Below are 14934 nucleotides of genomic sequence, written 5' to 3' on the forward strand. Positions count from 1 at the left end.
GTCAGTGACAGGAGGGTGGGACTTCAAGTGAGGCAGGTATGGGGACCCAGAATGTAGACGTGAAGGCTCCTCAGCCCTTGCAATTGTCCAAAAGGTTTGAGCTTCTTGCAGCTTGAATGGATGAGGAGGGACTGCAGGGTGGATGAGCAAACTGACCTAGCCTATGGTGCAGGGAGCCATTCAATACGTCGGAGGGATTAAGGGACAATACAGTCGGGGGATAGGCGCAGTTCTCTAATCACATGAGGGGAGATGTTGCAAATTAAAGAGAACGGACAAGGCAATAGGGCAGGGTAGCAATAAGGGAAACTATAACCCAGAGTGTGGCAGGAAGGGACAGAGCATACAAACTTCATATTACACCAGCAGATGAGGCCAGAGTTTGCAAGAATGGTAAAAAAGAGTTAAAAGCTCAGTCTCTGAATATGCACAGCATTTGTAACAAAAATGGATGAACTGACAGCACAAAAAGAAATATGTATGACCTGACAGCCTATTAATTAAGAATGACATTGGCATAGTGGAGAGAGATTACCTTAATTTAGAAGGTCAATATGTCAAATTGGTCACGATGTCGATTCGGTTTGAGTTGAGAAAAGTAGCAAAGATTTTTTTTTTTTAAAGCACTTGTGGGAGTAGTTTAAAAGAGCTCTTAACAGTAGCTACACTTTTTAAACAGATTATACAGGAAGTAAAAAATGGGGGCTTGTAAAAAGAGCACTGCAATAATCATGGCTGATTTTTATCTTCATATAGATTGGATAGATCAGATTGGCAAAGATAGCCTGGAAGATGAGTTCAAAGAGTACATTCGGGACAATTTATTTTTTAAAGGGGAGTACATTCCAGTGCTGACCAGGGAGCAGATAATTTGTAATAAGACAGGATTTATTAACGACCTCTTTGCAACCAAAAGGCTCCTTTACGATGATCATAACATGACAGAATTTCACAGCCTGAGGATAAGTAGTGTGGGTATAAGACTAGAGTCTTAAACTTAAATGATAGTCAATATAAGGATATGAATAAAGAGTTGGCTAAAGTGAACTGGGAAAATATGTTACTTGGTAGGTCAGTGGTGGAACATTGGCAGACATTTAAGGAGACATTTCATAACTCACAGCAAAGATATATTCCATTGATCAAGAAAGACTCCAAGAAAAGGATGCACCATCTGTGGCTAACTAAGAATAGTATCAATTGGAAAGAATAAGCATACAATACTTCGAAGACTGGTGATAGGTCAAAAGGTTGGACAGATTTTGGAAACCAGCAGAGAATGATTAAAAAAATAACGAGGGGAAAAACTAGAGCATGAGGGAAAGTTGGAAATATAAAAACATATAGTAAGAGTTTCTGCAAGTATTTAAAAAGGAGAAAGGACTAACTAAAATGAGCATTGGTCCCTTAGAGGATGAGACTGAAGAATTAATAGCGGGAAACAACGAGATGGCACAAGCACTGAACAGCTATTGTGTCTGTCTTCATTGTAGTAGAAAATCAAGAGGGTAAAAGGGAGGAACTTAAAACAATCACAAGGGAAAAGGTACTGGGAAAACTTAGAACTAAAGGCTGACAGGTCCACTGGACCTGATGACTTTCATCCTAGAGTCTTAAAAGTGGCTGCAGAGATACTAGGTGCATTGGTTGTGATCTTCCAAAATTCCCTAGATTTTGGAAAGGTCTCAGTGGATTGGAAAATTGCAAATGTGACACCTCTATTCAAGAAAGGAGGGACACAAAGCAGGAAACTATAGGCCAGTTAGCTTAACATCTGTCATAAGGAAAATGCTAGAATCCTTTATTGAGGTAAAGCATGACATTTAGAAAACCATAATACAATCAGGCAGAATCAATGTGGTTTTGTGAAAAGGAAATTGTGCAAGTGAACTTGTCCACTTGAGCAGCAAGAACAGAAAAGCAGTATATTATTTAAATGGAGAGAGAGACTACAGAATGCTGCAATACAGAGTTTCTGGGTATCCTAGTACATGAATCACAAAAAGTTTGTATGCAGGTACAGCAAGTAATTAGGAAAGCAAATGGAATATTGGCATTCATTACAAGGGGAATGAAGTATCAAAGTAGGGAGTGTTGCTACAGTTGTACAGGACGTTGGTGAGACGCACCTAGGGTACTGTGTACAGTTTTGGTCTCCTTACTTAGGAAAGGATATAATTGCATCAGAAGCAGTTCAGAGAAGCTACAGTCGACTGATTTCTGGGATGAAGGGATTATCTTATGAGCAAAGATTGAACAGGTTGGGCCGATACTCACTGGAGTTCAGAAGAATGAGGGGTAATCTTACTGAAACATATAAGGTCCTGAGGGACATGACAAGGTGGATGCTGAGAGGATCTTTTTCCTTGTGGGAGAATCTAGAACCAAGAGTCACAGTTTAAACATTAGAGGTCTCCCATTTTTTTCCCCCACAGACTAACAACCCTCAGAGAATTCTCTTCCCTAGAGAGCAGTAAGGGCTGGGTCATTGAATACATTCAAGGCTAAGTTAGATGGATTTTTGATAGAGAAAGAAGTCAAAGGTTGTGGTGGCAGACAGGTAAGTGGAATCGAGACCAAAGTCTTAAATCTTAACGACCATGATCTTAACGAATGGCAGAGCAGGTTCACGTGGCCACATGGCCTTCTCCTGCTCTTAATTTTGATGAAAAAACAATGTCAAGACTTTCATTAACCATGTTTCCAATTTTCACCTATGCCTCATTTTCACATTATCTATTCCTGACTATTCCCTTTATAAAATACTAGAGCACAGATGTCCGCACTGGTTCTTTCTAAAAGCAATTCTGTTATTCCCCATTCCCCCACTTTTTCCCCATATTGCTATCATTTTTTTTCTCCTTCAAGCATTCATACAATTCCCTTTTGAAGGTGACTGTTGAATCCGCATCCATCACCTTATTAGACAGTACATTCCAAATCCAAATCCCGATTTTCATAAAATATTTTTTCTTCATGGTGCTTCAGGTTCCTTTGCTAATCACCTTAAATCTGTGCCCGTTGGTAATTGATCCTTCAGGCACTGGACACAGAATTTCTTCACTTTCCTCCTTTAAGGCAGTTCTTAAAACCTCTCTCTCTGACCAAGTTTTTGGTCATCTGACTTAATATCTCATGGGGCTTGTTATCATATTTTGTTTTATAATACACCTTGGAACATTTATTACATTATTAGTTGTTGCTCTATTTACTTTAAACACTATCAAATCTCCTCAGCCTTCTCTGCTCTAACAAGAGCAACCAGAACTTCTCTAACAGAAACAGAATTACCTGGAAAAACTCAGCAGGTCTGGCAGCATCGGCGGAGAAGAAGAGTTGACGTTTCGAGTCCTCATGACCCTTCAACAGAACTGAGTAAAATTAGGAGAGGGGTGAAAATATAAGCTGGTTTAAGGTTGGGGGGGGGGGGGGGGGGGGGGGGGGGCGTGGAGAGAAGTTGGGAGGGGGGGCATTGTAGGGACAAGCAAGCTTCTCTAGTCTATTCATAAAACTGCAATTCCTCATCACTGGAAGCACTTTAGTAAATCTCTTCTATTTTCTCTCCAAAGCCTTTACATTCTTCCTCAAATATGGTGCAAAGGTTTCAATAACTCTAATAATTTAAAGGGTTTTCATTAGTTTTGAATTAACATTTTTGGGTTTTACTTTAGCCATCTTTTACATCGATTAGTTTAACTTCCTGCCTGCTGAGCAGAGATAGTTAAGTAGTTAAAACAGCCAAGAAACACCTAAAACAGTTTGCTGTGAGAAACTGCTCTGTTTGATAAACTTATGGCCTTAAAGGGTGCCAGATTGTCTAGCTTGAAACAGCTACAACTGCTTTGATTATGCCCTGTTCTACTCAAGGCCTCTTGGTCACATTCTTAAAGCAACAATCCAGTCCCTGACCAACAGCATGAACTCAGCATGATGCCTCATCTTGATATTTGTTAGATAAGAACCATGGGCTGGATGTTATGATCCCCGTGTGGGCGTGTTTTCAGCAGGATCACATAAAATACGAAGGGTGGCGAGCCCACCATATGTAAATAAATCAAGGTTAACTGAGCTTGTTTGCAAGCCAATTGACTCCAATATTACACTACTAACATTCAGGTGGAGGAGTGCTTTTGCACATCAGGGGAACCCCCCCACTCCCAAGATAGTACCCCCCCCCCCACTTCCTTCCTCCCCACCTGCACAAAAAAACCCACACACCCACCACCTCCCCCTCCCCAAAGTGCCCAATCCCTCCCACCCAATACCCCTGATTTACTCAAGTTCAGGGTCCATTGGGGCCTTCAACCTTGGCCGCTTGCAATCCCAGCAGTGTCCACTACTGAGCTCTGGCACTGCCAGGGCTGCAAGAGTTGCCAGCCAATTCTCAAGGGCAGGAGTTCGACCCAATGGGGGGTGGAAGTCCCACACTTTCCTTGCTGTTACCGCCTGGGAGCGTGTTACTGCTGCAGGGTGGATTTTTTTTCAAACTGATTTTTAAGTTGGGTTTTGGGGTGGGGGAGAGATATGCCGCCCCCCCTCCATAAAATCCAGCCCTATGTATTTTAATTAGATTTAACTCACTAATTATTGATCTATTAACCATATCTATAGTATAAGGACACCAATGTTATACACCTATATTTCACTAAGATATCCTGTCTGCTTTCCTGACATCCTGCTAGGGATTACATTACTAATTTCTGCTGTTAATTGCCTTAAGATCAATATGAATAGTTGGTTTGTTTATGCAAACTGCTTAAATCAGCCTGTACTATTGATAAAGGATGCAACACTGTATAAGAAGCAAACTGTACCTGAAAAGAATACATCTTTCGCTCTCAACAGATATAACCTCTGGAGGCCTAGGAAACAGGAGATGGACATTTGTCTCAGCCTACATAATAATGGTCATAAAGGTGGGGTAACATTAGGTGACCCTCAACCTTAACCAATGGAAAGGGTTAATTCAGACTATGTCCTAAAACAAAACAAAAGACTGTTGAAATCAGGGATAAAAGCTCACAACAAAACAGCCTTCTTTGGCACAGTTTTAACTATTGCCTCTATTGTAGTGTTATAAATCACTTCCGAGATGCAGTTCAGCTTCCCTTAAGGTGGTTGAAGGTGGTCATACAACATGGTCGCTCATACCATGTATATAATAGCATAGCTGAAACCCCTGCTCATGTAAATTGAGGATTCGGAACTTAAAATATTTTAACTAAAAGGGTTTCCTACCTTGAAGCCCCCTCAAAAGTTACAATACTCCAGCTGAGCCAAACTAGTGTTTTATTTACATTTAGAATAACCTCATGGCTTTTGAACTTGATGCCCCTATTTATAAAGCCCAGGATTCCATCTGGTTTATTAACTGCAGTGCCTTTGTTGGGCACCAGTATTCGTAGGCTATGCAGAGACTTAACGCACCTACACCCACAATTTCCTGGAGTATGCTTCTTCCCAACCTACTGCCTATAAAGACCCCACCAGTTTCTCAATCATATCTGTGATAGTCTTTCAAGTCACAGCCTCCAACCTATACAATCCTCATGTTTATCAAGATCAAGTCTGTTGCCACATGAAAACTCACTTGAGTTAACTGCCAAAAGTTCTCTTCGTTTCTTAGTTATTTGGATCTGGATGTCATATGAGACATTGTTTCTTGCATCTTTTTAAGAGAGTAGAGAGGTCATGTTGGAGTTGTATAGAACCTTGGTGAGGGAACAGCTGGAGTACTGTGTGCAGTTCTAGTCGCCACATTATAGGAAGGATGTGATTGCACTGGAGAGGGTGCAGAGGAGATTCACCAGGACGTTGCCTGGGATGAAACATTTAAGTTATGAAAAGAAGTTGGATAGACTTGGGTTGTTTTCGTTGGAGCAGAGAAGACTGACCCCTTAGATGAAGGGTCAGTCACAAGGGGGCATAAGTTCAAGATGAGGGGCAGGAGGTTTCGGGGGAATGTGAGGAAAAACCTTTTTACCCAGGGGGTGGTGACGGTCTGGAATGCACTGCCTGGGAGGGTGGTGGAGGCGGGTTGCCTCACATCCTTTAAAAAGTACCTGGATGAGCACTTGGCACGTCATAACATTCAAGGCTAGGGGCCAAGTGCTGGTAAATGGGATTAGGTAGGTCAGGTGTTTCTCACGTGTCGGTGCAGACTCAATGGGCTGAAAGGCCTCTTCTGCACTGAGATTCTGTGATTCTGAGAGAGTAATGGAATTGATTCTCCAGTTACTCTTTTTGGAAGGAAACCAAGACAATAGAAAAGCATAAAGGTTTGGAGTCAGTGAAGAAGGTATTTTGTCTTGCGTCATACTCATTTTTCTATTGATGCGGATCCTGAAGCATCCAGCCTCCGTTTAGATTGCCTTCCCTTTGGGGGAAGGAGAACACAGTAACAAGTCGGAGGACTACAAGTGCTTAGTGGCTTCAATCCTGTTCATCTTTTTTCTGATCATTTTTAGATATGCGATTTTGCATCACAATTAATTGGGATAAACAAGGGATGGGAAAACATTTGCCTAACGACACACATCAAACCATTTTCTAAATATTTCAAAAATTACTGTTTCTTGTCCTTATAAATCTAACCCAAAGTCAAAATACTTCACAAATATGTTCACTTGCATAAACGAAAGATGCTGAAAAGAAACTACTGAGATACACCATGCAAACACTTCAAGTCTCAGAAGTGGGATGTGAGTTGGGATGATAAACTTGAAAGGCCATATTAAAAAAAAACTTCCCTTCCAGTTTCACTGACTTAGAATCATTATACATGGTTGTAGAAGAGAACAACCCAAGAAACTATATAGACAAACTTGCACAAGACCATATATTATCTAGCAGCAAAATGGAGAACATTTTTTAACATAGCATCAGCTCATAGAAACTGACCATGTGCTACATGCGTTAATCAAATAATGTTATTTTTCTAAGTATTTACAAGCTTTGATCGAACTATGTTTGCAGATTGAAATTGCAACAGTTCAGAATCTTGATCTCTTCATGCAAGCAACATCTTATTGGTAAGTAATCATAAGCAGTTAGCAAGGAAATAACAAAAGCAAACAAAGATTCTAACTGTTGCAGCACTTAAGATTTAATTAATAAAGCAGAGTACAGTACCTGGATCAATGAGAACTTCCTGTGCCCCTAGAAGTGGGAACAAACAATTGTCTTTCACTCCCTTTGCAAACTCAAAAAAAAAATCAGCAGTCATTTAATCTATTCAATGCAGTAGAAGGTAGCCTCTTAAAATAATGTCTGCAACATCTCTCCACATTCCTCTGTCACTCGTAGTTATACTGTCATGAGTGTTCAAAAATCAAAAAGATCCTCTTCTCGTTGGAGCACAGAATCACAATTATTAGTTCTTAATTTAAATGCAGCAAGATTCCAATGAAATTAAACTTTGCCACAGTTGTTGACCATTCCCATCTCTTTTAGCCTTTATCCAAAAATAGCACAATTCAATGCATGCACATACAAAAAATAGCACAGGACTTGGATTTGTAAACGGGCCCAAAAGGAAAGCCAAGTGGTACACAGTCCAAATTCTCTCTGGTGGAAGTGACTGAATGAAAGCTACATTTAATCTGAATGCAGGTCAAGGTGAAGTAGCTTGGATAATCTCAAATCAACTCCTGCTGGACAAGATTCCACTGCATAAATATGGTTCACAAATTGGTAATCTTACTTAAAAGGCAAAACAATGCCTGTTGTGGCAAGTAGAAAAGTACAGCATGTTCTATCAAAGTTGAGGTTATTGGTTCAGCATAAAAGGGAACTTCAGCTCCACATCATGCAAAAGCTTGGTGGATGCCCAAGAGGAACCAGTGCACCCACATAATAAAAATATTTTCAAAAGCATCATACTGTAGATGCTGAGACAAAATTAAATGTACAGAAAATGCTAGAAACTCAGGTTAGGCAGCACCTGTGGAGAAAGGAAGTTAGGGTTAATGTTTCAGATAGATTTTTCATCTAAATCCATTATTATCACTAAGCAAAAACCAGCCAAGTAACTTCAGACAGGGAAGGCCATCTACAATTAAAACAAGGGATAAAAGGAAATATTCAAGGCATTTAGCTTATTCCTTCCCTTAGAAGGGGCAAATAAGATAATTCACCTTGCAGAAATTCTGCAAATTAAGGTATACTCTTAGATAAGATCACAAGGGGAAAACAGCAGACAACAGGCCCTGGCTTAAAAGTGGAACAGCAAGGCAACAGGTGAATTAGGGATCAAGGTGGGCAGGCCGAGGCCAGCATACAAGAAGCAGCAAGCCCCAGCCAGGTATTGAAGGAGTGTGGAAGGAGCTGCGGCCCAGTATGGGAGTGGGAGGCCATGCAAAAGGCAAAGGCCAAAAGCATTAAAATTTACAAATTGTACCTGCACACAAACGGCAATAACTGAAGGCCGAGCAAACTGTAAAAATTGAAAAATTGTTATATAATGGCAGGTGGACTTCAATGACTCACACCATATTGTTGGGAGATTTGCAACTACGCTGGCAGGCAGACAAGTTTCTTTCTACCCCCGCCTCCTTTATAAAAATGCTAAAATCTTTTCTACTATAAAACGTTGCCACAGAAAAAAAAAAAATTTTGACTCTCAAAGGCAGCAATTTTCAATCAAAAAAATCTATGCAGAATCTACTCAACTAATCTGGTCATTTTATAATGAATAACGAGGGAAAGAGGTTAAAAAGTTGAATTTAAATCTGCCCTAACCCACAATGCTTTTTGAAAGCCAACATGCTTTCATCAGAACCCAAATATTTTACTGAGGAATTTAATTATCCATGAATTTACTTTTTCCCCAAAACATAAAAATTAGACAAGTAATTCTGGGACCAAGAGAATTTATTTTTTCTTTATTCTTTCATGGGATGCAGGCATCACTGGCAAGGCCAGCATTTATTGCCCTTGAACCGAGTGGCTTACTAAGCCATTTCAGAGGGCAGTTAAGAGTCAAACACAGAGTCTGGAGTCACATGTAGGCCAGATGGACAAGGATGGCAGATTTCCTTCCCTTCAGGACACAAGTGAGCCAAATGGGTTTTTACAACAATCCATGATAATTTCATGGCCACCATTACTCAGGCTAGCTTTATATTCCAGATTTATTAACAGAATTCAAATTCCAGCAGCTGCTGCGGTGGGATTTGAACTCATGTCCCTACAGCATTAGCGTGAACCTCTGGAATACCACTCCAGTGACATTACCGCTATGCAATCATCTCCCCCCAATTGTAAATAACCCATAGGAGCAACAAAAGAAAAAACTTCTATAATCAAACCAAAATTTGAAATCAACTTTGTACACAATGAACACATTCCAGTATTACAACAAATATCAATAGTGGAACAATTGGTTTCTTGGCCAATAACTCTGGGAGCTTGCTACAGGTGGTTCAAGTTTTATCACCCTTCTCATATTCTTTTTACATCTGATATATTAACAGTCAATTCTGGCCAATGTTCAGGGTCACTCCATTGATGCCTGCATCATACATTTCAATTATGGAAGGTGTAAAGAACATATAGTTTTATTTTCTGTTGGACTGTGGATTAAAATCACAATGGCTGCAGGTTGAATGACAAGTCCACTGGAACAGGATGAGAGATAGATACAATGTTGCAGTCCTGGAACAGTGTGCACCATGAAAGACAGGATGGTGCAGGAAAGGAGTCCTGGACCAAGGCAGCTGCATGGCCACAACATTTTAATTGGCTCCTGACCAGGTTTTGTGTGAGAACAATGCAGCAGAATAGCTCCTCGCCTGAAAGGAACAAGACCTAAAACCTCTCTCCCTGTGTGTATAAGATTCCTGTAATTCTACAATAATAGCTAGCTAGATTTTTCTCCTCATAGCTCTATAGTCTGCTCCTTCTCTCTCTGAAAACCACCTGTCAAGAGGCAAAGAGGACAATCATTGTTAGGGACATTGAAAGGCAAGTGCTCAACCAGTGAACGAAACACTGAAAGTGCTGGAAGACCACCTTGTGTCATCATCAAGAACTGAAAGGAATTTGGAAGACATCAGTCAAAATCAATCCATCGAATCCTATACTACAGAATTGGTGCTATTGAACCGTTTTATCCCACCCTTAAAATCCATGTTTTTGTGTGTCTTGTGTCAGGAAGAGATATTAATGTATATAATGCTATTGGAATTTTTTTTTTTAAAAAAGGGGTTTAGTCTGTGTGTGCGTTAATTGAATTAAAGCCAACTCGTCTGGGTGCTTTGATGTGTTGTAGTTTTGAGATGCAAGCAGTAGGTGGAGCGTACATTTGCATTTTGTTGAATAGAACATTCAAGAGTGGGAATGGAATCTTGTACCTAGCTAGGAGACACTAAGCAATGTTTATGTTACTAATAAAATTAGTACTATAAAAGGGGTTCAAAGGGCCTGGTGATACAATGGTAATTTACATTCAAAGAGAAAGGCTGGGTGTAACAGAAAGGAGTTTGTGTGTGCAGGTCAGAGACATGCAATATCTAACCAGCTGTAAGTCTACAACTGTCTGCCAAGGAACCAAATTGAAAGGAACCTCATTTTGAATTCTTACGGTGAAAATGCTTTGCCTGGTGTCTGTTTAAGTTTATTGGTTATTGTTGCCTAAGTGGAGATTAATTTGGGAATTTGTTAAAAGTTATGATAGCAGTAATTTGGAGCCATGTGTTTAATTTGTTGTAAATTAATATATGTCTAATTTAGTTTGATATAAAAACCTCAAGAACTGGTTATCTCATTTCTGAATTCAGAGTTGCATCTCAAACATTAAAATTGAAAATATAGGTTATGACAGTTGTTTAAAGTTTCCCTCTGGGATTTTAAATAACAGCCTTTATCAACTGCTGTGTCATAACATTTGTATGTTTGTGTATAGGGAGTTAAGACGGGTAGAGTTTAGGTTATAGTGTTAGAAATTAGCAGTTCCTATTTCTTTCTTTTGCCACTGGTAAAAGCCAATTTGTTCAATAAACAGTTATTCACTTAAAGTTTACAAACCTGGTGCTCATATTCTGTTAACCTAAATTAAACAGTTAGGTAGAATTGGGGCAATCTGGTAGTTTGGTCAAACTTTTCACATTTGTTGCGGCTCAGCAAATAGTGGGGCTTGATATTACAACGCACTATCCTCTGAGTCATGGCAATGGTGTTAAGTTCTTTCACCTATTGCTGGTCTGCAGAAGGCACTGGCCCTCTTTCTATATCAGGCGTCATACTGTTCAACAATGATGTCTCATGCAGTTACTTGTGCAAGAATGTAATCCCTTGCCGTTAATAGATGTTGTGCCAATAGGGTGAGCAGATATTGTGTGAGCGGTAAAATGCTACCTTTATTGCTCAGTTCTGAATTATATGATGGCTTTTAACCTGTGTGCATCTTCCAGGGTTGAAAGGATACAGGCTTTATACAGTGCAAGGGAAGTTCTAGGGATAACTGCGCTTCAAATGTGACATGAGAAAAAACTCTTTCACACAACAAGTGGGTTTGGGTCTGGAATGAATTGCCGAGAAGTATGCTGGAGGCAGGTTCAATCAAGGCATTCAAGAGGGCGTTAGATGATTACTTGAATAGAAACAATGTGCACGGGTACGGGGAAAAGGTAGGGTAATGGTACTAGGTCATAATGCTCATTTGGAGAGCCGGTACAGACACAATGGGCTGAATGCCTCCTTCTGTGCCGTTAAAAATCTGTGATTCTTTCACAGAGAACTCATGATTGGGCTATTGCCTGGTAAATTCCCAGGAAAATTGCTTCCTTAGCAACTCAAGGATTGCAATATTCTAGCATAAGATCACAACCATCCTGTGCCATTTTCAGTTGATCAGTAGACAGCACAGAATTACAGAATTTTAACTGCATAGTATCACTGTCTCCTAAACGTTCCCCCACTGACACTTGAACTACTACTTGGTCCACATCATTTCCAAGAACCAGGTCCGGTGTGTCTTTTCTTGTTGGATTGGACACATACTACTATAGAAAATCCTCCTGAGCACAATCTAGGAATTTTTGCCCCTCTCTGCCCTTGACACTACCAGTGTCCCAGTCCACATTCAGGTAATTAAAGTCCCCCATTATAACTACTTGAAAATGCTTGCATCTCTCTGTAATTTCCCTGCAAATTTGTTCTTCTCTGTCCTTCACACTATTTGGCTGTCTATAGACTACACTGAGCAATGTAATTGCACCCTTTGTGTTCCTTAGCTCTAGCCAAATTGATTCTGTCCTTGAACCCTCTGGAATATCCTCTTTCTCCAGCACTGCAATGCTCTCCTTAACCAATACTGCTACCCTTCCTACCTTTCCTATCTTTTCTGAACACCTTGTACCCAGGAATATTTATCACCCAGTTCTGCCCTTCCATAAGCCTGGTCTTTTATCACCACATCACATTTCCACATGGCAATCTGCGCCTATAACTCCCCAATCTTATTTACTCTGTGCATTCACTTACATGCATAGTAAGCCTGATTTAGATTTTGTTACTTTCTCCCTTAACCCGGCTTTACCTATTAATTTACTATAGTACTATCTGTTCCTTCCAGTATTTTGTACACCCTGGTATTCCTCTCTAATTTTTTCTCTTGGTTCCCACACCTCTGCTGAGTTAGTTTAAAACCCTCCCAATAACACTAGCAAAACACCCTGCAAGGAATTCAATCCCAGCTCTGTTCAGGTGCAACCTGTCTGGCTTACACAGGTGCTATCTCCCCCAGAGCGAGTCCCAGTGTCCCAGGAATCTAAAGCCCTCCGTCCTGCACCATCTTTCCAACCACACATTCATCTGCCTTATCCTCCTATTTCTGTAGTCACAGGCATGTGGCACTGAGAATAATCCGGAGATCACTACATTTGAGGTCTTGCTTGCTAATTTTCTACATAGCTCCCTAAATTCTGATTGCAGGACCACATCCCCCTTCCTAAGTCATTGGTACTAATGTGGACCATGACCTCTGGCTGATCAGCCTCCCCCAGAGAAATGTCCTGCAGCCACTCGGTGACATCCTTGATCCTGGCACCAGGGAAGCAACATGCCATCCTGGAGTCATGTCTACGGCCACTGAAGTGCGTGTCTGCTCCCCGAACCAATGAATCCCCAATCACTACTGCTCTTCCCTTCTTCTTCCTTCCCTCCTTTACAGCCGAGCCGCTTCTGGTGCCACAAACATGGCTCTGACTGCACTCCTCTAAAGGAACCAGTGCCCTCACCAGCTTCCAGAACGGAAAACCAATTTGTGAGCAGGACCCCAGGGGACTCCTGCACTACCTGCCTACTTCTCTGGGACTGCCTGGTGGTCACCCAATCTCTGTCTCCAGCCCCTTAAGCTGCAGTGTGACCACCTCTCTGAACATGGTATCCACGTAGCTCTCAGCCTCGCGGATGCGTCACAGTGACTCCAGCCGCCGCTCGAGCTCTGAAACCCAGAACTCAAGTTTCTGCAGCTGCAGTTGCAGTTTCTGCACAGCAGAGGTGAGGCACAGGCCACCTAAAAGGGAGGGGGAATAAAATAAAAACATGGCAGGTAAATCATACTTCCCACAAGTTGTCGAAACACAGGCACAAACAAAAGCATTGAAGCATGATTCCTTGTCTACCATTATCAGTCGCACTGGTAGATGGGCACTGAAGCATGGAGTACATAGGGCAACGTAAAAGGAGAACAAAAAAAAGGGAGATTTCACAGAAACTGGCATTGATACAAATGGGACTATTCACCAAATTTCTGGATTTTCTAAACTCAAGTTTTCTCTCTTCACTACTTCTCTACTCAAGCTAAGACCCCTCTCTGGAGTACACTACCATAGACACCACGAACCTTCAAGCAACTGATCCAAATGGCTAATTTTCTAATGTGAATGTTGTCTGGCCATTGAAGAAGTTATGCTGCTGAAACCCTCATCTGCATCCTCAAACTATATGTACATGTACATTCTTCCCAAAGTATTTTAGTGGATAGCTAGCAAAAGGAGGATCCCTGGTCTATTGCCTCCTCCTAGGATTAGGGTCCAATTGTATTAACTGAAACGCCACTACCCACAGATCATATAATTCAGAACAGGTTACATATCAGGGACCCGGATCTGATTAGCTTAGTTACTGAATGGCAAAACTTACTGAGCCATCAAACAAGCCACAATATTGAAGCTATGAGTGAAGGTCCACAAACATAATTCTTGTGAACTTACTTCGAAAATTCCATTCATGCACCATTTTCTATATTTCTTACTAAATTATGTTGTTCACCACTTCAAATGAATGTTTATATTGATCCTCCATGAACATGTAATTGCTTTTCTAGTATAGTATGGATGAATAAACCAAATTGCGCAAGTTCTTAAATCCAAGAATTTTTATATTCCACATAGCCAGTTGCAAGTGCTCCACTTTCTTAGCCATACATTGAACCACAAGATAATGTGCTTCTTGTGTGAACTGTGTGTTGGTTCAATATGAAGCTCATTACAACAAAAGTATAACACACATAATGTCTGTCTGATTTTATGACTATAAAAGGAACCAAAATTTTGTATTAACAAGTGCTGAACTATTCCTGTCCTGCTTAATTTCCTTATTAAAACTTAACAATTGACAATACAGTTTTCAACTCAAAACAGTAATAAGAAATTGGAATGGATTGGAAGACCGTAATTATGTATATGCTTTACATATAAAAAGATCACAAGCATTACATGTTCATCATAAATTTTGCTATCAATTAATTTCCAGAAAGAAACATAAAAGATATTTGCCAATTATAAAATACTGCTTCCTTACCATGTCGGTGTCGCTTGCCAGCCTCAGATGGTAAACACACATTATAAGCTCTGCGAATTGAAGGTTTTGACCCAGTGCCACTTGGATAATGGTAGATAACGGAAGTTGAACACAAGCCCTCCAGTGCAG

General features: G+C 40.6%; 1 protein-coding gene across 5 annotated transcripts in view; it reads right to left on the reverse strand.

Moving 5' to 3' along the window:
• Nucleotides 1–14934, reverse strand: part of trappc9 (trafficking protein particle complex subunit 9) — a 971003-nt gene that overhangs the window by 918850 nt on the left and 37219 nt on the right. For 4 of the 5 annotated variants that reach the window (XM_078540605.1, XM_078540610.1, XM_078540608.1 and 1 more), the window contains exons 4-5: nucleotides 14806–14934; nucleotides 7132–7158 (exon numbers count right to left, since the gene is read on the reverse strand). In XM_078540605.1, the coding sequence (XP_078396731.1) occupies nucleotides 7132–7158; nucleotides 14806–14934 (156 nt within the window). The remainder of the gene's footprint in view (nucleotides 1–7131; nucleotides 7159–14805) is intronic. The other variant, XM_078540606.1, reaches the window with a different exon arrangement.

This window comes from Cetorhinus maximus, chromosome 4 (genome assembly GCF_964194155.1).
Source record: "Cetorhinus maximus chromosome 4, sCetMax3.hap1.1, whole genome shotgun sequence".
Lineage (NCBI taxonomy): Eukaryota > Metazoa > Chordata > Chondrichthyes > Lamniformes > Cetorhinidae > Cetorhinus > Cetorhinus maximus.